Source organism: Moschus berezovskii, chromosome 19, assembly GCF_049115385.1.
Source record: "Moschus berezovskii isolate FMDL1 chromosome 19, NW_MosBer_1.0, whole genome shotgun sequence".
Classification (NCBI taxonomy): Eukaryota; Metazoa; Chordata; class Mammalia; order Artiodactyla; family Moschidae; genus Moschus; species Moschus berezovskii.
The window spans coordinates 16,967,356-16,995,004 of record NC_142478.1 but is presented as its reverse complement, the minus strand read 5'-3'; the positions used below and the strand labels follow the sequence as shown (position 1 = coordinate 16,995,004).

General features: G+C 37.7%; 1 protein-coding gene across 1 annotated transcript in view; it reads right to left on the bottom strand.

The window, feature by feature from the left end:
* The window catches only part of LOC148774827 (uncharacterized), a 103,566-nt gene that overhangs the window by 9,488 nt on the left and 66,429 nt on the right, over positions 1-27,649 (bottom strand). The window contains exons 7-11 of the mRNA XM_088827847.1: positions 25,321-25,429; positions 18,776-18,868; positions 17,955-18,050; positions 16,299-16,411; positions 3,964-4,121 (exon numbers count right to left, since the gene is read on the bottom strand). Of these exons, the coding sequence (XP_088683973.1) occupies positions 3,964-4,121; positions 16,299-16,411; positions 17,955-18,050; positions 18,776-18,868; positions 25,321-25,429 (569 nt within the window). The remainder of the gene's footprint in view (positions 1-3,963; positions 4,122-16,298; positions 16,412-17,954; positions 18,051-18,775; positions 18,869-25,320; positions 25,430-27,649) is intronic.

Genomic DNA, 27,649 nt, shown 5'->3' with positions numbered 1-27,649 from the left:
TGCTATTAAAATTATTCATGACCTTTTTCACAGAACCAGAACAAACAATCCTAAAATTTATATGGAACTCCAGAAGACTCAGAATTGCCAAAGCAATCCAGAGGGAAAAGAACAAAGCAGGAAGCATAACTTTCCCAGGCTTCAGATAATACTACAAAGCTACAGTAATCAAAACAGCATGGTATTAGCATAAAAACAGACACATGGATCAATGGAACAGAATAGAGAACCCGGAAATAAACGCACACACCTATGGTCAATTAATCTTTGACAAGGGAGGAAAGAATATACAACGGAGAACAGAGAGTCTCTTCAGCAAACTGGTGTTGGGAAAACTAGAAGGCCTCACGTAAATCAATGAAGTTAAAACATACCCTCACACCACATACAAAATAAACTCAAAACGGCTTAAATATAAGAAATGACACAATAAAACTTCCAGAAGAGAACATAGGTAAAACATTCTGACATAAATTGTAGCCATGTCTTCCAGGTCAGTGTCCAAAGGCAAAAGAAATAAAAGCAAAAATAAACAAATGAGAGCTAATCAACGTTATAAGCTTTTGCACAGCAAAGGAAACCATAAACAAAATGAAAAGACAACCTACAGACTGGGAGAAAATACTGGTGACCAACGTGACTCCGTTCCGTTCCGTCCCGTCGCTCAGTCGTGTCTGACTCTTTGCGACCCCGTGGACTGTAGCCTACCAGGCTTCTCCGTCCAAGGGATTCTCCAGGAAAGACTACCGGAGTGGGTTACCGTTTCCTTCTCCAGGGGATCTTCCCGACCCAAGGATCGAACCCGGGTCTCCCGCATTGGAGGCAGACGCTTCAACCTCTGAGCCACCAGGGAACCATGGTGGTTAGACCAACGTGACTAACAAGGGCTTAATCGCCAAAACATACAAACAGCTCATACAACTCAGTAACACAAAAACAACCCAATCAAAAAATGGGGAGAAGATCTACACTGACATTTTCCCAAAAACATCCAGACAGTCAACAGGGTCAGGAAAAGATGCTCAACATCTCTAATTATTAAGTTCAGTTCAGTCGCTCAGTAGTGTCTCGCTCTTTGCGACCCCATGAATCACAGCACGCCAGGCCTCCCTGTCCATCACCAACTCCCGGAGTTCACTCAAACTCATGTCCATCGAATTGGTGATGCCATCCAGCCATCTCATTCTCTGTCGTCCCCTTCTCCTCCTGCCCCCAATCCCTCCCAGCATCAGAGTCTTTTCCAGTGAGTCAACTCGTCACATGAGGTGGCCAAAGTATTGGAGTTTCAGCTTTAGCATCAGTCCTTCCAATGAACACCCAGGACTGATCTCCTTTAGAATGGACTGCTTGGATCTCCTTGCAGTCCAAGGGACTCTCAAGAGTCTTCTCCAGCACCACAGTTCAAAAGCATCGATTCTTTGGCGATCAGCTTTCTTCACAGTCCAATTCTCACATCCATACATGACCACTGGAAAAACCATAGCCTTGACTAGACAGACCTTTGTTGGCAAAGTAATGTCTCTGCTTTTTACTATACTATCTAGGTTGGTCATAACTTTCCTTCCAAGGAGGAAGCGTCTTTTAATTTCATGGCTGCAGTCACCATCTGCAGTGATTTTGGAGCACCAAAAAATAAAATCTGACAGTTTCCACTGTTTCCCCATCTATTTCCCATGAAGTGATGGGACCAGATGCCATGATCTTTGTCTTCTGAATGTTGAGCTTCAAGCCAACCTTTTCACTCTCCTCTTTCACTTTCATCAAGAGGCTTTTTAGTTCCTCTTCACTTTCTGCCATAAGGATGGCGTCATCTGCATATCTGAGGTTATTGATATTTCTCCCGGCAATCTTGATTCCAGTTTGTGCTTCTTCCAGTCCAGCATTCTCTAATTATTAGAGAAATGTAAATCAAACCTACAATGAGGTATCACTTCCTATCTGTGAGAATGGCCATTATCAAAAATTCTACCAAAAAAACCCCCAAATTCTACAAATAATAAATGCTAGAGAGAGTGAGGAGAAAAGGGAACCCTCCTACACTGTTAGTGGGAATGGAAACTGGTACAGCCACTATGGAGAACTACGGATGTTCCTTACAAAATTAAAATCATTATTCAACCATAAAAAATAATGAAGTACTGCCATTTGCAGCAACATGGATGGAGCTAGAGATTACCACACTAGGTGAAGTCAGACAGAGAAAGACAAATATTACATAACACTTACTTGACAAATAATATCATTTATTTGTGAAATCTAAAAAATGATACAACTGAACTTACAAAACAGAGACTCACAGATTTTGAAAGCAAGTTTATGGTTACCAAAGGGAAAAGTTGGGGAGAAAGAAAAATTGGGAGTATGGAATTAACAGATACACATCACTATGTGTATACATATGTGTGTTTGTGCGCGCGCGCGCATAAAGTACATAAACAACAAAGGATCACTACACAGCTCAGGGAACTACATTCCACAGTGCATAATAACCTACAATGGAAAAGAATGTGAAAAAGGATATGTGTGTATGTGAATATACTGAATTGCTTTGCTTATATGTGTGTGTGTGTGTGTGTGTGTGTGTGTGAGAAGAATGTGAAAAAGGACATGTGTGTGTGTGTGTATACTGAATTGCTTTGCTCTGCACCGGAAACCAACACAATACTATAAACCAACTATAGGTCAATATAAAAAAGAAAATTTCAGGAAAGAGGGTGTGTGTAAAAAGGTAAGCTATTGAAAGAACATGGTAATAAGTTTTTAAAGTTTGAATTGAAACTACATAAGTGTTTATAAGGTACAAAAATGTTTTGAGCAACTACTATCAATAAAAAAAAAACAAAAAAACAGTTAACTTTCCATGTGGTTTGGGCTTTTAGTTATGTAAAGCATAAGGACATACACACTTAAGAATAAGCACTAAACTGCAAAAAGACTATATACATTTAGCACTTTCACAGGCACTTCTCATATCACTAAACTAGACCAAGAGGCCAAAAAGTAAAGTTATACACCAAAAAGGTAAAGTTTGTACTAACTGTGGATATGCTATAAGAAGTATAGCAAATAATAAAGAAATCAAGTGTTCAGAGGAGAAAAACTAAAAGGGGACAAAAATGAATGGGGGAAAAAAACTGGGGCTGGAATCAGAAGCTGAAAAATGCTATCACAGATCTGCTGCATTTTAGACTTTTCTAAGCATCTATTAATATGTATTTTCTTTACCTAACAGGATGTTTATGAGACAGAGAAATCATGTGTGTGTGGAGGTGTGTAAAAAAAGTATGAAAATGCTGCATTATAAACCACCATGGAAATACAAGGCAAATAATTTATGCATAAAATAAAATCTGGAAGACTGAAGACTGGTTATAATCTGAATAATCAACATAAAAGAAAGGAGGCAGAAATGGGCTTCTATATTCAAAAGCAACTGAAACTATGCATCTGGCTGTTGCAGAAGCACTGTCCTGCTTACCGGGAAGCAGTATGGCTGAAAAGGCAGGCTCAGGCCAGATTAGACAGGGCTCTGCTGTCGACCTGGTGGGAAACAAAGCTCTGTGCTCTGCCAAGAAAGCTGGAGCAGGGAGCTCCCCCACCCTCCTAATGCAAACAGGCAGGGTTTGGGCACATGACCAAGGCGCAACTGGATACTCTCAAGGCAATGAAGCAAAGTATTCAGGAGCCTTTGGAATTTTTATTTATGTGAGCTGTGAGGTACCCAGGCATCAGAACCCTTATGAGATTCTTCTGAGGCATTATTTTGGCTTTGGCTCTCGCTCATTTCTAGAACTGTTCTCCTGCCTTTTTATTAGCTCTGTGGGCTCTCCTACAACACTCTAATAACACATTCTTTTCCTGTTCATATTGACCAGAGTTGGTTTCTCGTGTTGGAAAGCCCAAATCTTACCCGAATTATGTATTATCTGTAAAACAAATGATATAATGAAAATCTATACTTACCTGGCACTTTCATACTGTTTCACAGTCATTAATGTATCTTCAATTGTTTTATTCACCAAAGTGTTTACACTGGCAATGAAAAAATTAATGGCTCCTAGAAGAGTCTCTCCATTTTTAGCTAGCAGCTTCTGGGTATCTGCATTATAGCCAAATTCTTCCTAAAACAAACAAAAAAAAGTCATCTTAATTTATCCAGCTGTAAATCAGTAAATGTGACTAAAGAAAATCTCAAACACATCACTATTGGGAAAATATTTGATTTAAAAATCTAGCTATAGAAGCTTTTTCTTTCAATGTTTAAATAAATAGGAATCTAAATCACAACCAGCTATACAATTACAGAAAAAGTCTAGTAAACCAAACTGTCATTAGCTTAGATGTATAGCTAAAATCAAATAATTTTAAAGTTAAACCACTTTGTACTAGAAAGAACATTTTCATTTCCACGTTTTGTTTCTATCATACTGTAAGCACAGCTGTTAAGAAGAAAAATATAGCAGATTATTAACCAGAGAGGCTTTAACTCTCACAACCAAATTAGGTAACAATTGGCTAAAACTTTCAGACATAAAATAGACTACAATTTTTGTGTTTTGAATCTCCTCAAAGTATAAATATTAACAATACACATTTCTTTGTAAACCTAGTGACCAACTGACTCTCAAGCTCAGGTCTGTCTGGACAAACAGTTGGGGAAGGACCACTCAACACCAACGATAGTTCATTCTCTCTGAATGAACTGACTCTTGGCTTAGCAAGCATCACACACGCCTCCTTAACATATGGACAGCAGAGACTGACCAAAGTTTCAGCAGGGAAAGCTTTCCAGTCTCCGTTTGACTAATTAACTGATTATCAGGAACATATCTGACCAACTAACAACTTTGATTGTATCAATTTTAGAACTAAATGTAGGATGTATATCATTTGAGAATTCTGACTTTGTTAAAAATACTTTTAAATTTCAAGTGGAAAAAAAAAAAAAGATGATGTAAACAGCTTCTCCAGATTTCTTTTTGGTAATGCAAACAAACAAAAAGTGTTTATCTCACTATTACATAATTCTTCTAGGCAATGCTGTCATTCTTTTGTTTTCTTATTATCTTACTCATTTTTAACATGGTAGGGAAATACTGATGAGTAATAATGAAATAATTCCTAAGATGATGAAACAGCAAAATGTCTTAAGATACAGGAAAATAAGATCATTAAGATCCCATACCATGTATTTGATCTCCAATGGACTCATATGGTAGTTGCAAGATAAAACATTTATTCTATTTTTAAAAATTAGTTAATTTATCATTGGAAGATCTCTAAGAAAGAATAAAAGTCATAAAATATCAATCTTTACAAAGAGAAATGCTCAAATAAGAAACTCAAAAATTAAAACTCAGTCCTCTAACTTTCCTGGTGGCCAGCGGTAAAGAATCCATCAGACAATGCAGGAGACATGGGTTCAATCTCTGGCCCAGGAAGATCCCACATTGAACCCGTGCTCTGGAGCCCAGGAGCCATAACTATCGAGCCCATGTGTGGCAACTCCTGAAGCCTGACGACTCTAGAGACCGAGCTCTGTAACAGGAGAAGCCACCAAAAGCCTACGCAGCAATGTAGAGCCAGCACAGCCAAAAATAAAAAAATATATACAAAAATAAAATTAAGAAAAAAAAAAACAGAAAAAAAATAAAGTTATTAAAAAATAAACTGGGTCCAACAGACTTGAATCCCCTTCATGGATCACTGCCTTGTCGCAGAGAAGGGGCTGTGTAACTCAATGAAATTATGAGCCATGCTGTCCATGCAGGGCCACCCAAGACAGACAGGTCATAGTGAAGAGTTCTGACAAACTGAGGTCCACTGGAGAGGGGAATGGCAAACCACTCCAGTATTCTTGCCTGGAGAACCCCATGAAAAGGCTAAAAGACAGGATGTTGGAAGATGAGCTCCCTAGGTTGGACGGTGTCCAATGTGCTACTGGGGAAGAGTGGAGGACAATTCCTAATGGCTCCGGTAAGAATGAAGCGCCGAGGCCAAAGCCAGAATGATTCTCAGTTGCGGATGTGTCTGGTGGTGAAAGTAAAGTCTGATGCTGTAAAGAACAATACTGGATAGGAACATGGAATGTTAGGTCCATGAATCAAGGTAAACTGGATGTGGACAAGCAGGAGATATAAAGTCTCAACGTCAACATTTTGGGCATCAGTGAACTAAAATGGATATGAATAGCAGAATTTAATTCATATAGACATTATATCTACTACTGTGGACAAGAATTCCTTATAAGAAATGGAGTAGCCCTCACAGTCAACATAAGAGCCTGAAATACAGTACTTGGGTGCAATCTCAAAAACGACAGACCGATCATGGTTCGTTTCCAAGGAAACCATTCAACATCACAGTAAGACAAGTCTATGCCCCAACCACTGATGGTGAAGATAAGGTATCACCTCAATCAAATCCCTTAAGATTATATACTAGAGGTGACAAACAGATTCAAGGGATTAGATCTGATAGATAGAGTGCCTGAAGAACTACGGACTGAAGTTTGCAATACTGTACAGGAGACAGGGACCAAAACCATCCCAAAGAAAAAGAATTGCAAGAAGGCAAAGTGGTTGTCTGAGCAGAGTTTACAAACAGCTGAGGAAAGAAAGAGAACTGAAAGATAAGGGAGAAAGGGAAAGATATACCCGAACGAATGCAGAGTTCCAGAGAACAGCAGGGTGAGGTAAGAAGGCCCTCTTAAATAAACAATGCAAAGAAATAAGAAGAAAACAATAAAATGGAAAAGACTAGAAATCTCTTCAAGAAAACTGGAGATATCAAGGGAACATTTCACACAAGGACAGATCCTTACCATTTTTGTCCTTTATCATGCCTAACAGAAGTAGAAGAAATTAAAAAGAGGTGGCAAGAATACACAGAAGAACCATACAAGAAAGGTCTTAACGACCTAGATAACCATGATGGTGTGGTCACTCACCTAGAGCTGGATATCCTTAAGTGTGAAGTCAAGTGGGCCTTAGGAAACATTACTATGAACAAAGCTAGTGAAGGTGATGGAATTCCAGTTGAGCTATTTCAAATCCTAAAAGATGATGCTGTGAAAGTGCTGCACTCAATATGCCAGCACACTTGGAAAACCCAGCAGTGGCTACAGGACTGGAAAAGGTAAGTTTTCATTCCAATCCCAAAGAAGGGCAATGCGAAAGAATGTTCAAACTACCACACAATTGTACTCATTTCACATGCTAGCTAGTTTATGCTCAAATTACTTCAAGCTAGGCTTCAGCAGTATATGAACTGAGAAGTTCCAGGTGTACAAGCTGGGTTTAGAAAAGGCAGAGGAACCAGAGATCAAATTGCCAACATTCACTGGATTGTGGAGAAAGCAAAGGAGCTCCAGAAAAACATCTATTTCTGCTTCACTGACTACACTTAACCCTCTGACTGTGGGGACCACAACAAACTGTGGAAAATTCTTCAAGTGACGGGAATACCGGACCACCTTACCTGTCTCCTGAGAAACCTGTATGTGGTTCAAGAAGCAACAGTTAGAACTGGACATGGAACAGTGGCCTGGTTCCGAACTGGGAAAGGAGTAAGGCTGTATATTATCACCTTACTTATTTAACTTCGATGCACAGTACATCATGCAAAATGCCAGACTGGATGAATCACAAGTTGGAATCAAGACTGCCAGGAGAAATATCAACAAGTCTTCAGATATGCATAGGATATCACTCAAATGGCACAAAGTGAAGAGAAACTAGAGACACTCTTAATGACGGTGAAAGAGTAGAGTGACAAAATTGGCTTGAAATTCAACACTCAAGAACCTAAGATCATGGCATCCAGTCCTATCACTTCATGGCAAACAGAAGGAGAATAAGTGAAAACAGTGATAGATATGATTTTCTTCGACGACAAAATCACTATGGATGGTGACTACAGCTAAGAGATTAAAAGATGCTTGCTCCTTGGAAGGAAAGCTACGACAAATCTAGACAGTGTATTAAAAAGCAGAGTTATCACTTTGCCAACAAAGATCTATGTAGTCAAGGCTATGGTTTTTCCAGTAGTCATGTATGGATGTGAGAGATGGACTATAAAGAAAGCTGAAAGCCGAAGAACCGATGCTTTCGAATTGTGGTGCCAGAGAAGACTCTTGAGTCCCTTGGACAACAAGGAGACCCAACCAGTCAATCCTAAAGGAAATCAGTCCTGAATATTCACTGGAAGGACTATGCCAAAGCTCCAATCCTTTGGTCACCTGATGGGAAGAGAAGAGCTAACTCACTAGAAAAGACGCTGATGTTGGGAAAGATTGAAGGCAAAAGGAGAAGTGGGTGGCAGAGGATGAGACAGTCAGACAGCATCACTGACTCAGTGGACATTAATTAGAGAAAATTTTGGGAGACAGTGGAGGATATAGGAGCCTGGTGTGCTACAGTCCATGGGGTTGCAAAGAGTTGGACATGACTTAGAAACTGAACAATAACAACAATGGACTGAGGATTTGAATACTCTTGGGTGGTTTTTTTTTTTAAAGGACTTCATATCTGTAAAAGAAAGGTAATAAAAGTACTACTAAGACTGAGCATTATATGAGCTAACACACATGTAATCAAGTTGTATCTGATGCATAGTAAGTCCCCAACTGGCATTAAGTATTATAATTAATAGACTCTGTTCAATGTATCATCACTGATAACACTGCTCTACTTCCCCAGACCTTATACTCTGATCATCTCTTTCCATACTGTGGGGATTTTTTCCCGGGTCACACCTTCTAAAGATCTCACTTCAAGAGATAGGCAGAGATCAGGAAGAGACAGAAAGGCCTGAATATAAATTCCACTTCCATCTTTTGTTTTTCATGATTTTATAAAAACTACCTAACCATCCTGGCCTCCACTTCCTCATCTATAAAATCAGGATAACATTTCTTCCAGTGTTATTAGAGAAATTACATGATATAATGGCTAAAAAGCACCCCACCCATCACACTGAAATTGTGGATACTCAGTAATAACGGCTGCTATAACTCAGCTTCCTAAATATTAGTATCATTCTTCTTTTTGTCTAGTGACTCAGTTAGAACTGAATCTCAATATTTATCTCAATATTGTCATCTCTAGCCAAACTTTCTTTGTCCAAGATTCTAGATTATTAACAAATAATTTAATGCTCTAAATTACCTAACTTCTCAAGTTATTCGTCTGTAGGGGATTTTCGTAGAAAAGGGATTTCTTCTGGTTCTCTTTTGGACATCTTTTGGTTCCAGGTGAGGACAAAAAGACATAAAAGGAGTAATTTAAGATATCATTAGATGGGACTTCCCTGGTGGTCCAGTGATTACGAGTCCACCTTGCAATTCAGAGGACACCGGTTCTATCCCTGGTCCAGGAAGATCTCACACGTGGCAGAGCAACTAAGTCCGCCTGCCACATAGTGAACCCACAGGCTGCAACTACTAAAGCCTGCCACACTCCAGGGCCCACACTCCCAATAAGAGAAGCCACCGCAACGAGAAGCCAGCACGCCACGACTACAGAGTAGCCCCTGCCTGCTACAACTAGAGAAAACCCACATGCAGCAACAAAGAGCCAGCCAAAAAAAAGACAGCATAAGAAATTAATAATGCTTTCTGCTGCATACTTATACAGATATACACAGAAAAATAATTTCATTCTAAAATTCATAATTTATACTAATGATTTCAGTAAAAGCGTATCACAAATCCAGTCAAGTAAGTATTGTTTAGGACATTCAGAGACTAGGTAAGAGATTTTCAACATGCTGTGCTAAGTTGCTTCAGTTGTGTCCGACTCTTTGCAAACCTATGGACCACAGCCTGCCATGCTCCTCTGTCCAGGGGATTTCCCAGGTAGGAATACTGGAGACAGTTGCCACTTTCTCCTCCAGGGGATCTTCATGACCCAGGGATCAAACCTGTGTCTTCTGCATTGGCAGGCAAGTTCTTTACCACTGACGCCACCCGGGAAGCCCCAAGATTTTCAACAGGTACCTGAATTTACCTTTTTACCAACACCCAGTTATTTACATGACTATATATGATTCTTTCTAGGCTCAAGCAGGCTGAGTACTCTTTTTCCTTTCCTCTAACCAAGTTCCCTTTCCCTGAAACCTCCAGTTGACATTTTCTTTGGATCAGTATTTTGACAAAAGTCAGCTGGGCCTTCTTGAAAATTATGTGAAGTATCTTAAAAGAATACCACAAGATTCCAATTTTATTAAAGAGTTCAACAAATCAGAAATGTAACAAATTGCCTCTTAGAACACTCCTATTGCCTTTTCAGCCCTCTCCCCTCAAGAGTTGTTTCAAATAAACTTACATGGAGTTCTAGTGATTTTAAACTCAGGTCAGCAAACGCATCTCCAAGTTGCCTTTGGGTATGCACCACCTGGAAAAGCTGGGTCGACAGGGTCTGAGCCAGTTTTAGAATATTTTCGTATTGTTTTCTTGTTATCTCTTAATATATCAATCTGAGCTTCAGGTTCAAGGTCCACACTTCTTGATCCACGGCCCAGCTTCTCAGAGATAATTTGTCGAGTGCACTAAAAGTAGAAAGATGTATTTTGTTTAGGGAAAAAAAAGAACAAAAGATAAAAGCAGTAATCCAAAGTGCAAACGCTGAAGCACCATTTCTGGCTTCAACAAGCTAGCCTAACAAACTGCAGACTTTCAGGCCCCTTCAGATGTTCATCAGGACTCAGAAAGTAAACTTACCAATCATGCTTATTAACTATTACTAATCAGAGAGATTTTAAAAACTTATCTAGCTAATTCATATACTGCCAGATGAGTTCTCTCATGGAATCATATTTCAAGCTCTGTGCATTTTGGTAGATGATTTAAAACAACTGACACACTTGGCATTGATTTAAGAATACCGGACTATATAGGAATAATAAGAATACCAAAACTCTACTCTCCTAAGTTTCAAATGCTTCTTTCCGTTCCAGCGTTCCCTTAAACAGCTGTGCATGTGTGTGAGCAGGAAGAATGAAGGGAAGGAAGGAAGGAGAAAGAAGAAAGAGGGGAGGAGGGGAGGGAGGGGCGAAGGACAGAGCAGGAGGTAGCGACTGGAGGTTTCTGAATACTTCTACTTTTGCCTAGATAAAATAGTATTAAACGATGTTACTCTATTCTACCGGATTCTATTTCTGTTCCAGAAATGATACAAGAGGTTATAGTTTTCAATTCACTACTCAACAATACATTATAAGAGCAACCATATAGGGTATTAATATAATCATTATCATTTAAAGTTAACAAAAATATTCTAAAAAGTAGTCAATAAGCAATGCAATTTTTAAAATTTGCAAATATGTTATTTTATCATGTCTTTTAAAGTTTTGGTTACAGAATTAGTATTTGTTGTAGAAGTGAAAATAATGAATGAAATAAAAATGAATGTCCTCTTCCTTTAATTCAACTGGATAGTAGAAAACTATTAATGACTTTTCTTTAAACCTATATAATCACATATATAATATTTTTAAAGTAAACATGAGACTATGCTATCTATACATCATATCCAGAGCATTTTTTAAGAACAAATATCTTGAAACTTTTCCTTGTCAACACATATAAATCCATTATTTATCCTTTTAATGTTAACATATATGCTACTTACACTTTTCTATTTAAAATAGAAATGAATTCCCTGACACTATTATCATCAATTAAGGATTTTTACAAATTAGCTTTTTTTAATAAAGGAGTTCTTAAAAAAAAAAAGAGTAGAGAAATTAACTCTATAGAAAGTGATAGGAAGATGAAAGGCCAAACTCACAGAAGGGATAGAACTATTTCTATGGAAAACACACAAACACTCTCTGGGGACGAAAAACATAGAGCGTTTAACTGCAGACCCTGTGATCTTAATGAGAGACACGAGCAAGTGATATTTGAAACGGCAACAAAGTCAAGATGCATCACTCATTTCCACTTTTCTTCCACACAAGGATTTTAACTGCAGACCCTGTGATCTTAATGAGAGAAACACCAGCAAGTGATATTTGAAATGGTAACAAAGTCAAGATACATCACTCATTTCCACTTTCCTTCCACACAAGGATTTTAACTGCAGACCCTGTGATCTTAATGAGAGAAACACCAGCAAGTGATATTTGAAATGGTAACAAAGTCAAGATACATCACTCATTTCCACTTTCCTTCCACACAAGGATTTTCCCTATGCAATAGAATATTATCGGAGGCGTTTACCTAACCCAAAGCATGTGGTACTTTCCACAGCTACCCAGATATAACAGTCTGTTGAAAACCAAGAAGCCAGAATTCATTGAAGGAACTTGGCAGACTGGGCAAAATGAAAGAAATGTCTACTTTTGTCTGAGTGGTCATTTTTTTACAGAAATAATGGTGATCAAAGGTTTAATGAGGAAATTATTTTTTGGTTTCCAGGAAGCTATGGCAATGGGAAAAGTAAGGCAAGAGTATAAGGCATCAAATCTGGGCACCTTAAACAAGTTCTGAAACTGAACTTACAAAGCTTATATTCCAATACAGGTAACTAACCAAGGAAATCTAAGTAATCTGGAGGTGAGAATGCTACAGACAGCCTTTGTAGGGCTTTGTAAAGAAAGCTACAGTGAGAAAACATAAAGTTGCGAGGCATTTCCCCACTCATCAGGGTCCCAGAGCAAGTTTCTCATAGGATCACCGAAAAACAATTTTATTTAAGTTGCTTCCTAGTAAAAACTGAAATTGAAGTGCAAAATTGAAGGTATATATTATAAAGCAAGTTTAAAACAGAATAAAATTAAAAATTCTCAGTTTTTTACCCTTCTCCAAAGTCCCTGAAAATGCAAATGACTTACCATGATCTGTGGTCCTGTCCAGCTTTCCATATAAATTAATAATTTAGTTTGAGGATAAAAGGACAAATGGAGCAAAGTTAAATGGGCAGGAAAAAGCAAAAGTAAATTATAGCTCTACAGATATTCCCTACTTGGGAGAGGATAAAATAATGATAAATAGTGTATAAAATACCATGAATCACCACCGCACAGGTCATGAATTTACAAGATAATCACTGGATACTGTTAGTATTTAAATAGCACCAAGAGCTTAGAATAAAACAATTAGGTACAAGGAAAAGAATAAGCTAATGGAAGCAAAAGACAGATACTATATTAAGAAAGTTGTTAAGACTGAAGGATAGGGAAGAAGGGAACATAAAAGTAAATATCAGAACCTGAACAGTGGAAACAGATAAACCAGTAAATAAATAAGACAATACGGTAAGAGAGCCAGGAGTGAAAATTTAAAAGATACTGGCTTTAAGCCAACAAATATTAATTTGTTAAAGGTATGAATACTGGTGGCAAGTTCTTAAAACATTTTTGAAAAGAATTTAATGTTTGGAAGAGACATTAAATAGGTCTGAATGCTAAAACTGAGATTATTCTTTAAAAAACAAGATAGACTTCTACAAGTACCCTATATTCTATATTTGCAAACTACAAAAATGATAAACCAGAGTTTATTATTCACACTGATTCCTGCAGATGAGAAAAAATAAGAAAATAAATTTTGGATTCAAACTGTACGAATAAAATCAGGTAGATTAAAATAATATTTAAGAAAATAGGTTCAAGGCCTAAACTTCTATTACAAAATCACTTCTGTTACATATTTGGTTGTAATCATCAGACTAATCTTAGCACTTCCTTTATTAAACACCGATAAGGGAAGTGCTAATATTCTCTTTGAGTAAAAGCTTTAAAGTGTCTGCCAGAGAACAGAAACAGAAGAAATTAAAAACAAAAAATCATGAAGAAACTCAAGTCCATGAGAGAGGATCAAAGTCACAGCCAGAATCAAAGTCCTCAGAGTGCGGTGGACAGTAAGCACAAATCAGAATCAACACTTGAAGGATTATCCCAATGACAGTGAATGTCCTCTGTCAGCTCATACTCTGGACTAAAAAGGTCAAAAAGACAGAAGAACAGAGTTGTATGTCAGTACAGACACACTGAGCTACAAACTCCATAAAACCATGTAAGTTAGGACTTTCTCTCTTTTGACTTAGATTGCGACACACAATAATTCTGATGAAAAAAATTTTTCAGTTAAAAATAAAATGATCACTCTGAAAGAATGGTAATTCCTTCACATAGTACTATGCCATGTGTATACATTATGAAGTCTGCTTATTTTCAATAACAGAAAATCTGAATGTGGTATGTTAATGCAGAAAAAAGTGAAAGTGTTATCTGCTCAGTCGTGTCCAATTCCTTGTAACCCTACAGACTCCTATGGACCACTAGGCTCCTCTGTCCATGAATTCTCCAGGCAAGAATGGAGTGGGTAGCCATTCCCTTCTTCAGGGGATCTTTCCAACCTAGGGACCAAACCTGGGTCTCCTGCATTGCAGAAGAATTCTTTACCATCTGAGCAACCTGGGAAGCCCCATGTTAAGGTAGAGATAACTAGAAACTAACAATCATTCCACTCTGATTACTGTAGATGTAAAAGAAGAAAAGAACAGCTGATAAACACACACATACAGGGGGGGAAAAAAAGATAAGCAACAAGGAAAACAGAACTGACACGAGAGAGGAAGGCCACAATGACAAAACATTAAACTTGATCATTTGTAAAATTAGGATCATCAGGATTTGGTTCAAAAATAAGACCTGTATTCTTTAGGCTCAAAATGTGAGGCTAAATTTCAGGAATAAATGAACAAAGGAATGACTGAATAAACGAATTTAATAAATAAATAAGTGAGACTCAGTCTGGTATGAAAGATAAACAAGTGAAATGAAAGGGAGTATGAAAGGGAATTTCAGGCAGTGGGCAAATACAGCCCCCGTGAACAAAGCTGCAGAGGTGTGAGAAAGCACAGCTTGCTTAGGAAATCTCTGGATAAGCTGGTATGGATCACGAGATCTGCAGGTGGAAGAGAGGAGCAGCAGGATAAAAATGGAAAGGTAGATGGGGATAGAGGGAAGGATTTAAGCAAACCGAACCATGTCAGGCAGAGCAGAATCTGGAGGATGAGACAATGTGTTGAGAAGCTACTACACTAATGTAAGAGAGTAATCACATGGCTGTGAAGACTAAGATGGAGACAAGGATAAAGTCAGATAATAGTAAAGAGGCAGAGCCCATTTAATAATTAACTGGGCATGTGGAATCAGTGAGAAGATGAAGGAGACGTCTGAATATTTGGATGAACTGCTGTGATATGAAGGAGTACAAACAAAAACCAGTATTCATGGAATGAGAGAATCTACATCCTTGAGAACAAAAGGGGCGATGGGCAAATAGAATATCCTGAATGAGAACAGTTCAGCAGGCATCAAGTTTTGATGGCTGCTGCCACTGGCATTTCTCAGTTCTACATTGACATGAGCTAAATGATTTTTGGGAAGTTTCATGCAGCAGTTTCAGGGCACTCTTATCATCTTAAGAAAACCTGTACTTTTGTGGAAAATTGCAGATCATACTTTAAAAATACTAACTGAAAAAATAAATGCACTTCTGTATTACTCTTTAGAAGACACATAAGAGACTCCTGTATAAGAATACAGACAATTCCTGATTTACAAACCACTAGGCGCACTACCAATTCACAAACAGAGCGAGTGTTAGCGCTGATGCTCTGAATAGGGCTGTTAGGGTTTTCATCCACTTAACTACGAATTCTACTGTCTCATCCCTGTTAAGATTCAAGGGCACTAAATGAATTTGGGGTTTGAGCTATCTATTTGTAACACATCAAATATAGCTGTACTGCTTCAGAGTAAATTTTGTTTATTTAGTCTAGGAGAATGTAAGAAAAATAATCAATACGTGCTCTGAAGCAATACACTTAACAATAAGCCTTTGAAATCCAACTCATATACTGTCTGTCCAGTTTACTGCTTAGTTATTACAATAAGGTCAGAGAATTTCAAACTCTGGAAAATGAACATACCTCTCTAGACATTCCGCTGCTATAAAGTATCAAAAAGATGGGAGGTTGTGACAACCGTATCTATGGCAGTTCGACAGCTAAATGTGCTCCCAGATAACATATCTCTTCTTCAATTATGTGTTATCTGTCAATTAATAAGAACTTTAGTAGCTCTTTTTAGAACTCAACCTACTGACTTTTTAAACTACATTTATGCAAAGATCAGTAAGACAAAATATTTTAACTGTATATTTATGTTTAAAGAGCATTATTCTCTCCTATACATTTATATAATTGCAAAATAATAATTTGAGTAACATTCGAATGAAATTCTTAGAGCTACTTGGGGTGGAAACATTAAAAAAAATTACAAACCTTGTAGGTATTTAGACTCCATTTTCTAACAAGTTCTAACTTTTCCATTGCAGGATTTTTAGCTTCATCTGCTAGAATAACTGGACCACTTTTTGTCTGTGTTCTCTGGCCACCTGTAGCATCAGAACAGAAGATGAAAATGCAAACCACACAGACAAGTAGAAAGAAAACAAAACTTTGATGCAGTTCAAATTAAACTACTTATGCATTTAAAGAAATAAGAAGGTTCCTGCAAAGTAAAGGCCTAGAACTTCTTGGAATCATTTTAAGGATGATTTCCTGATACTGTGTAAAAAAAAAAAAAATTTCTTTGGTTTGTCCATCTTCTTTAAAAAAAAAAAAAAAAGCTGCAGTGGGCCTTCTTCTCTAAACTGTTATTTACTTCTAGGAAAATACATTTTCCACAATTTATCTTATAACCTAATGATTCTTAAAAAACTGTCATTAAAAATCTGAAAGGCTCATACTCTTCACAGTGATCTCCTTTCATTATACTACATAGAAGAGAGCAACAACACAATGTTACCAAAATTTTGGAGGGTTTAAAAATACTATAACTTTAGATAGTCATCAAAAATATCTTACTGTAGTATAAGAGGTTTTGTTAAAACAAGACCTTCACTGTGCCTCATTTTTTTTCTCAAGAAACCCAGCACTTCTCCCAAAGCCATAATTAATACAGGCAGTATAAAGCCCAGATAATGCATTACTCCAACAATTAAGAAATTATGACATGTCAGCAACTCCACAACTATTCAGCTCCTCACAGTAAAATATTTTTCAGAGAAGAACATATTTAGTAACATTTATGATGCTAATAACTGGGGATAGAAACATAATTTGAAAATAGCAATTTTTTAAAAAGACAAGAGAAAACATTTTATAAAATGGTTTTAAAAGGTTAGAGTCGGCAAAAATTTCTTCTCTCACCCCTATAGCCAGGCCAGGCTTTACCACAGTTTTACCATAATCTAAGAAGGAGAACAGTATATAAAATCAAACGCATTTAAGAATTTACAAAATTCTCACCTAAACAAAATATAAAATATTAACATTTCGTGTAAAAAGAAACACAGAGTTTACTTTTTGCCCTGTTTTTATAGTCCAGCAATACTAAAGTGAAAAGCAAATCCAATGTAAAGAAATAGGTTTTTCCCAGTACTTTTCACTCCGCATAACTGGAAAGTTAGAGTATTCTGATGCAATTTGACAACTAGTTGTTAAGTCAAAGTTGAAAAGAGGAAGACACAACCTTCTCCACTTGATTCATTCCAAATAATGAACAACACAACTGTTGAAAGTCCTTTTTTATTTAACTGAAAACAGATGGCAGAGCTGCAAAGCCAAGAGTTTAGGATCAAGAGCAAAGAAAAGAAAGGTAGATTAAAAATGAATCAAACTTTAATGTGTTTTTTTCTCGTAAAGTTAATTAATTTCATGTTTGAGATTGTGCCTAATAAACTTTGAAAAGCCAGAAAGATAAGCTATGGCTAGAGATTACTTTCCTTATTGTTAAAAAAAAAAAAAAAAAAAAAACAGCCACCAAAAAAGCCAGAATAACACACACCTAAGAATCTAAAGCAAGCAACATGAAACTGAGTGAGTTTAGCTTCAGCAGTAGCAAGAAGGGCTTTATCCAATCAGCGCAGTGAATACCTGGAGGGACAGTTAAATCACTTCCATGTTGAGTCAGTCCACTAGCTGCCACCCTGCCAGGAGACATAACAGATGGCAGAGGTGGTGCTGGGGAACCTGAAAAGGGCAGACATGTCACTGTGAAAATGCTTCTCTTCCTCCACACAATATACAGTTTGAATACAGCTGTACTGACATTTCCTTTAAAATATTCAAAAAGAGGATTAAAAGCTGGAAACTAACACACTTGCTTTCATGCAGAAATGGATGAGTAATAAATGGATGCTATCAGGATGAGCTCTTACATAACCTTTTCATAGAACTAGTAAAACCAAACAAAACACCTAACTGTAAGAAGAAACCTGGTAAGATCATGTTTACTCAGTACTTTACCTGCACTTTGCTATTTTCAAATCAATTAAAAGTATGTGATTAAAGGAATCAGCTGAATGGTAACTCAACATTTTATAACTTGCTACTCTAACATAGGGAGGAAAGCTCTTCAAGTAGAAATCCAAAGGCATGTAACACTTGTATCAAGTTTATCATTAACATTCACAGAAATGTGAATGAATCAGCCTTCACAGTAATTATAGCCAAAAATTTCAAATCATAAATCAAGTATCACCTAGTACAGATTACTGCTACTTAGTATGGATGCAAGGGGTTTCCATCAATTATGTCATCTCGGAGCTCATCAGAAATACAGACCTACTTAACTAGAATTTGCATTTTCACAAGATCTTCAGATGATATGTATATAATGTTTTGAAGTCTGAGAAGTGATAATACAGAGTGTTATTCTGATTAATCATAAGACTTCTGAAGCTTTTAAAACATACCTGAGACATTCCACAAGATATCACTGAAACAGGTTATCTTCAGAGCTTTTCGCGGTGGGGAGGGAAGCTTCAGCTTTTTTATTAGATTTTCTGCTTTTATTTATTAGATAAATAAAAATGGCACATATTTAAGATGTAAAAAGTGATTTTTTGATATATGTATACACTGTGAAATGATTATATCCATCACCTCACACAGTTACCATCTTTGTGTGTGTGATGAGAACACCTGAGATCAGCAAATTTCAACTATACATTATTACTAACCACAGTCACCATGCTGCTCATTAGGCAACAGTAGTTTTTTAAAAGCTACTTATTCTCAGACACAGCTAAGCTTGAGAACCTGAGGAAAGAATACAATTTTGGAATGAAACACACTGAGTTTTAAAATTCTAACTCTGGGTTTGAAATTCTGGCTCCATTTATCAAATAGTATCAGGAAGACCCTGGCAAATTACTCAACATCTCTGAGCCTTAATTTTTTTTAAAGTAAGAAAAACTCAGTACCCAACATTGTTGCTGATGTCCAGCATAAACTGTACAGCTTCAATTGACTATTTTAAATTCTAAAGGTTGTATGTCTTAAGGCAAGTGATCATTGAAAAGAAACTGAAAAAATTATTAACATCCTTCACATTTAGCTGACTATATTTTAATGTTTCTAAGATAATTTTATTACAACTACACTCTTCTCCAGTTTTCTAAAAACACATATCAAATTTATAATTAAAATATTCTAGTAAGAATGAATGTCAACTTTCTCATATCCCAGATATACTAAGTTCTGATCAGGAACAGTCACCAGTTTTACTAATATGGAATACTTAATCTGGACTGAATCTAACATTAAAATCCAAAACACACAATGTATCTAAATAGAATGGCATTACCTTTCAAAATGAGATACCTGTCTTTCAAAAAAAATCCTGTTGAAGCACAAAAATTTAAAACTGGAAGGGACAACAGAAATCAACTAGTCTGATGCTAAACTACAGGGAAAAAGAGGCTCAGAGAGGTTTAAACAGCTTCTTCTTAGATTCTCAGATGTTCTGAATCCATACTATAATATCTCCATTATTAAATTCAATACAAAAAACATCAATCTATAAATTACTTGTTAAGCTGGAAGGCATTTAATGGATTATCCAATGCAATCACTATTTTAAACAAAAATTCTATCTCTACTCTTACATCAAGAAGAGTTCAATAAACGATGACTACTGTAATTCCATTTCGTGATAACCCCAGGAACAGAGCTCTGTTGTTCTGGCTATTATTGTTTATTAATCTTGGATAAGAAATAATCTCATGATTTAACATGAGATATGTATAACATATATGTCACAAGTGATACAGAACTTTCCAAACTAAAGCAGCAAAAAGACGTAGTGCTGAGATAAGTAGATACCTCCAACTATTTGCTTTACTTTCAAGGGTTAATTGTTCTCTGTATCTTCAAATCCTTAAGGCAGACTAATTTAGTTACTAAAATCATTCACAAATAATAAGTAAATCATTCCAACAAAAATAATTCTTAAAACTCTAGGCTTGTGCTAACTGATGAAATTTGGAGAATTAGCTCAGCTTTCTCTCAACAGGAGAAGTCTAGGAATACGAATAATGTGTATGCAATGACCAAAACCCCACTGAAACAAAACTCAGATACCAAGAACAACTCACTCTTAAGAGTTCTGATTCATTCACGGTTTCCACTGTTATTGATTCTACCATGTATTTCTTGGGTAGATTTCAATATTTACTGTTACACTGAATTTAAGCACAATTTCTTCTAAATCTGCTCCAGAGATGGAAAAATAAATGGTAATAGAGTCCTTATAAAGCTATCATTCAGTCATTTTCCCGGAAAGTTAACAGAGCTCCAACTCCTAACACTTTCCCATGAGACATACATCCTAAATTTTGTTCACTTAAAAAGGCTTTCTTATCTCTTCTTGCTATTCTCTGGAACTTTGCATTTGGTTGGGTACATATCTCCCTTTCTCTTCTGCCTTTCACGTCTCTTCTTTTCTAAGGTATTCGTAAGGCTTTCTCAGACAACCACTTTTATCTTCTTGCATTTCGTTTTCTTGGGGTTACCCAACTGAATGCAGAGTTCCAGAGAACAGCAAGGAGACATAAGAAAGCCCTCCTCAGTGATCAATGCAAAGAAATAGAGGAAAACAGCAGAATGGGAAAGACTAGAGATCTCTTCAAGAAAATCAGAGATACCAAGGGAACATTTCATGCAAAGATGGGCTCAATAAAGGACAGAAACGGTACGGGCCTGACAGCAGCAGAAGAGATTCAGAGGTGGCAAGAATACACAGAACTATCATATCCCGAACAGTCATGATGGTGTGGACACTCACCTAGAACTAGACATCCTGAAAAGTGTGAAGTCAAGTGGGCCTTAGGAAACATTACTACGAACAAAGTTAATGGAGGTGATGGAATTCCAGCTGAGCTATTTCAAGTCCTAAAAGATGATGCTGTTAAAGTGCTGCACTCAATATGGGCAAATTTGGAAAACTCAGCAGTGGCCGTGGGACTGGAAAAGGTCATTCCAATCCCAAAGAAGGGCAATACAAAAGAATGTTCAAACTACCACACAGTTGCACTTATTTCACACGCTAGCAAGGTAATGCTCAAAATCCTTCAAGCTAGGCTTCAACAGCAGAGAAGGCAATGGCAAGCCACTCCAGTACTCTTGCCTAGAAAATCCCATGGATGGAGGAGCCTGGTAGGCTGCAGTCCATGGGGTCACTAAGGGTCGGACACAACTGAGCGACTTCACTTTCACTTTTCACTTTCACACATTGGAGAAGGAAATGGCAACCCACTCCAGTGTTCTTGCCTGGAGAATCCCAGGGACGGGAGAGCCTGGTGGGCTTCCGTCTATGGGGTCACACAGAGTCGGACACTTCTGGATGTCAAATCTGGATTTAGAAAAGGCAGAAGAACCAGAGGCCAAATTACCAACATCCAGTGGATCATAGAGAAAGCAAGGGAATTTCAGAAAAACAGCTATTTCTGTCTCATTGACTATGTTAGAAGTCTTTGACAATGTGGATCACAACAAACTGTGGAAAATACTTATAGAGACGGGAATACCAGACCACCTTACCTGTCTGCTGAGAAACCTGCATGCAGGACAAGAAGCAACAGCTAGAACCTTACATGGAAAAATGAACTGGTTTAAAATTGGGCAGGAAGTATGACAAGGCTGTATACTGTCACCCTGCTTATTTAACTTATATGCAGAGTATACTATGTTAAATGCCAGACTGGAATGAATCACAAGCTGGAATCAAGACAGCAAGGAGAAATATCAACAACCTCAGATATGCAGATGATACCACTCTAATGACAGAAAGTGAAGAGGAACTAAAGAGCTTCCTGATGAGGGCAAAAGAGGAGAGTGAAAAACCTGGCTTAAAACTCAAAATAGCAGACACATCACTTTGCCAACAAAGGTCCATATAGTCAAAGCTATGGTTTTTCCAGTGGTCATGTACAGATGTGAGAGCTGGACATAAAGAAGGCTGAGCACTGAAGAACTGTTGCTTTCGAACTGTGCTGGAATAGACTCTTGAGAGTCCCATGGACAGCAAAGAGATCAAACCAGGCAATCCTAAAGAAAATCAACCCTGAATATTCATTGGAAGGGCTGATTCTAAAACTGAAGCTCCAATACTTTGGCCATCTGATGCGAACAGCCAACTCAGTGGGAAAGACCCTGATGCTGGGTAAGATTGAGGGCAGGAGCATAAGGGGGCAACAGAGGATGAGATGCTTGGATGGCATCACTGACTCAATGGACATGAGTTTGAGCAAGCTCCAGGAGATAGCGGAGGACAAGGAAGCCTGGCATGCTGCATTTTATGGGGTTTGCAAAGAGCTGGACACAGCTTAGCAACTGAACAACAATAAGAACATATTCTAAATTTTAAACATGAGAAAATCATGCTCATTCTGATTTATGTATACATGCCTCAAAACAAGGACACTTAATTACAACTTTCCAGTAAATGCTTAATGAATCTGAGTACGACAGAATGATTATCTTTTTAACATACTGATTAACTATGTAGCTTGTTTTAAAAGGTGTTTTATAAAGCCAATTCAAAGAGACATAAATTACTGCCATTATCACAAAACATAGTTTTTACTCCAATTTGAGGGACTACAATGGATCTATAAGCAAGTGAAACCGACTGGCACTTTCATGTTCATGTATAACAGGTTACAATGGCAGCTGACTTTGATTACTGTATATACTATTCTGTTTAAGGGGGAAAGGATAAAACCAAATGTCAGCTAAATAACTTCACTGAAAATCTTCAAATATCTTAATTGTAAAAGTCTTTTTAAAAAAATTCTATGTTGATATTTAACTTTGGAAACTGGTGACCGGTCGGAAAATGTCGTCATGCAAAGTGTGCCTTGTGTCTTCAAATGTTCATCTTAGGCAATCGGTCAACCTTCTCAAATTCAAAGTTATGCCCTAGAGAACACCAACACAATGCCATGCAATGACTACTGAGATACTGATACACCTGTTTCCTTTCTATATCTTTATTTTTGTGAACATAAGAATGAAAAGGGTAAAAAAAAGATGTCCGTAGAGAGCCCACTCATTTAACAGAAGACAGTATACTGGGTTACCCTAAATGCCTATTTATTTCTAGGATCCAGTTAGCAAGGAATATATTTTAAAATATAAGTTGTTTCTCACTAAAATATTGGCCATTAGTATAATAAAATATAGAATACTGTAAGAGGGCTAAGGAATACAAAGGCATGGAGATATATTTTTCAATTTGTGAAATTATAATACAATATTAAAAGATGCTTGGAAGAAAGATCCTTGGAGGAAAAGCTACGACCAAACCTAGACAGCATATCAAAAAGGAGAGCCATTACTTTACCGACTAGGTCTGTATAGTCAAAGCTATGCTTTTTCCAGTAGTCGTGTATGGATGTGAGAGTTGGACTATAAAGAAGGCTGAGCACTGACGAATTGATGCTTTTGAATTGGAGAAGCGTTGGAGAAGATTCTTGAGAGTTCCTTGAACAGCAAGGAGATCAAACCAGTCAATCCTAAAGGAAATCAACTCTGAATATTCACTGGAAGGACTGATGCTGAAGTTGAAGCTCCAATACTTTGGCCACCTGATGCAAAGAACTGACTCATTGGAAAAGACCCTGATGCTGGGAAAGACTGAAGGCAGGAGGAGAAGTGGACAAGAGAGGATGAGATGGTTGGATGGCATCACCGACTCGATGGATCTGAGTCGGAGCAAGCTCCAGGAGTCCGTGAACAACAGGGAGGCCTGGCATGCTGCAGTCCACGGGGTCGCAGAGTCGGACACAACTGAGCAACTGAATTGAACTTAATGCAGCATTAAAATTAAAATACTTCATTGAACATCCAACTATTGCTACTTTAACTAGAGCTCTGTCAAGAAAACAACCCATTTTTATATCCACGTGATTTTACTTTCTTTCACTTGTGTAAAAATGAAAAAATACCTAAAAAGGTTATTATAGACCAGGGTATTTAAAAAGGAAGTATCTTTCTTTATATTAAAAAAGAAAAAGAACATATACATGGGATGTATGCAGAAAAGAGCTAATATACTCGGTCTAACTATTTACCTTTGAAAAGACCAGTTTACAAAAGATTGGCTCTCAACTGGCATCTGAGAACTTTAATTTTGGAGTGATTCTCGCCATTCCCGGAATTTTAAGACTTGCTCACTATGCCTAAACTGTTTATACAAACAACGTGGTTTATGCTTTCCTTCTGGGAGTCTGGAATCTGGCACATGATAGGCAGAGGGTGCCTATGTGAACAATCTCCAATAAAAACCCGGGCACTAATTTATCTTCCTTGGTTAGTGACATTTCACACTTGTTGTCACAGCTCTGCTGGGAGAATTAAGCATGTCCTTTATGACTGCACTGGGAAAGGACCCTCGCAAGGTGATGCTTAGTTTTCCCCAACCTTTACCTCAGGCGTCCTTTGCCTTTGCCGACTGTGCTCGGTATACTTTTGCTGTAATCACAGTCTGAATTATGACTATATACTGAGTCCTGTTAGTCCTCTTTGAAAATTACTTTATTGGAGGGTGCTCTCGGGAGACCTCCGACACAGCATATATATAGAAAGAAAAATAAAAGTTTCATTTTCTAATTGCTTTATAATAAGAAATATATACTTATACAAATCAATATTGACAGAAATTGTGTGGTTACCACTAAAATAATTTAAATCTGCATTCCTGATATAATTTTTGAGTTTTTATTTTAGTATTTGAAAACCAACTTTCAAGTAGTAATCAGTGAAATTATGCACACTGACCTGTTTATACAAAGACAATTATTAAAACAATTCCCAAGGTAAATTGGAGAGAAAAAGGATTATGTTTTAATCAGTATTTTATCGTGAAATTAAAGTTCTCAACTCTAATAAAGGTAGCATTTGGTGACCTTCTCCCATCTTCTACCCTGCTCATCTTTAAAAATAATGGGTTCCTTACCTTGAAATGCTCCTGCTTCAATAACCCCCTCTTTGGTACTGTCAAAGCCATGAGTTGTGATCTGCGTTTCTGAGAGACCAAGTCCAGCTGGTAATGAACGCTTCAAATCCTTAGCAACATTTGAACAAAAGAGAAAACCTTGTGAAACATCTCGCGTCACAGAGCAGTTCAGCGTAACTGTTTCCTTTCAATCACACGGTGAACTGTTTTTCTCTCTACCATGTAGTAGTCCCTCACGCTGCCATGCGGTCCAAGACGATGTCTATCTGCAGCAAACTAAGCAAGGCTTGCTACTAAGAGACACGGTGTACACCAAATTTAAAACGGTTTCCTTAGTTTAGACTTAAGCATCCGACAGACATTAAAATTCAATTTCAAATTCCAAATCTTCTGATACATAAGGAAAATCATTTTAAGGACAGAATTAAGATGACCAAAAAGTCACGTCTAATATTAAAAACCTCACTAATGTCGAATATCATCCTGATGAGCCTTCAGTGATGTTTAACATAAATAAATCATTCACTTGCAATATTAGGTTTGCAGGTTAGTTAGGTAAACAGGGCTTCAATCAGTGTGAGGGAAAATTTCTTGTGATTTCAACTACTGATATTTGCCAGCCTAACTGCAATTTAGCTTATAAGTGTAATATATACAATATTTGACATTCAGTCTTACAGTAAGAGAAAAGAGAAAGCCTTGAAACTCAGATTTCCAACTAAAAGTTCTTTCTTGCCTCTGGCTTGGATATGAGGAATTACCCAATTTTCATGATCAGTCTATGACTGGACCCTATTGATTCTTCGTAACATGGTAAGTTAGTGATACACTAAGAGATGTCTTTGAAATTCTTCCTTAAGGCCCTATTCCACCACATATAATGTACAGCTATAATCTGAAACTGCAGCAACCTTCACAGAGGAACTTCTTTTCTGATTATCCAGTTTTATTTTTCTCATAGTGATTATCACTAACATATTCAATAAATATTTGTTGGACAAATAAATAAATGAATTTGTTAAATAAACAAGGGACTTATGACAACATCATATAGATTAAGCAGTTGCAGGCTTCTCCGGTGGCTCAACGTAAGGAATCCACCTGCCAACACAGAAGACACAGGTTTGATGGCTGATTTGGGAAGATCCCACAATGCTGCAGAGCAACTAAGCCCATGTGCCACAACTACTGAGCCCGTGCGCTAAAGCCTGGGAGCCACAGCTGCTGAAGTCCGCAGGCCCCAGAGAAGCACAGCCAGAGAAGCCACCGCAATGAGAGGTCCACGCACCACAACTGGACAAAAGCCTGCGCAGCAGCGAAGACCCCGCACACCCCAAACAAACCAACAGAGTTGCCACAGCAATAAGCTCACTTGAAAATTTGAGTATCTGCTTATTCTTACTACGTGAGACTTGCTGGGCAAAGAGAAAGATAACGTAAGGGAGAGACAAGATATACACACATTAATATAAATATAATATAATATAATGCCAAAGTAAAGACAGTATCAGAGGAATTCAGAATAGGGGCTAAGTCCAGGAGAACCGAGTAAGAAAAGACAAAGTACTTCTTGCACTCTGAAATACAGAGGATTTATTTATTCATTCAGTCAAGATCTAATGAGCACCAAGTTCACGACAGCCACGGCTCTAGACACTACACATGGAGCGCGGCAGGAAACAGACCACCTCTGTCCATCACAGCCATCTGAGGCGGAATGGAAGGGGAGACTGATAGTAAACAAATGCGTCTCAGGTACGATGCAGTACCATAAAAATACAGGCGACCCTTGAAAAACACAGGTTTGAACTGTGTTCCCTTATATGCATATTTTTTCTCAATAAATATGCTTGTTCTGCAGTACTACAAGATCCAAGGTGGTTGACTCTTCAGAGGCTGAACTGTGGATACAGAGAACCAAAGGAAAAGTTATACAAAAATCTGACTGTAGGTAGGGTGGACACCCAACCCATTGTTCAAGCATAAACTGTAATAAGTAGTAAGTTTAACTTTTTAAGGCAGGGTAAGAGGGATACAGAGTGACCAGCAAAGGGTGCTATTTTAGATGGGATATTCAGGGAAGGTCTATCTGAAGAGGTAAAACGTGTGCAGAATTCTGACTAGAATGGGGGACTGAGCCATGTTGCTCGCGTGGGGAAAGAGCGCTGGTGTAGAAGGTCACAAGGACGCTCTACTCACTGACTGAGTGACAGGCACACGGTGTCCACTGCACCGTGAAGTCACGCCACTGTTACAGAGTCTGCCCTTGTGAAGTGCGGGATTCTGTGGGTTTGGATATTGACAGGCTGTGCAGACATCACCATTATCC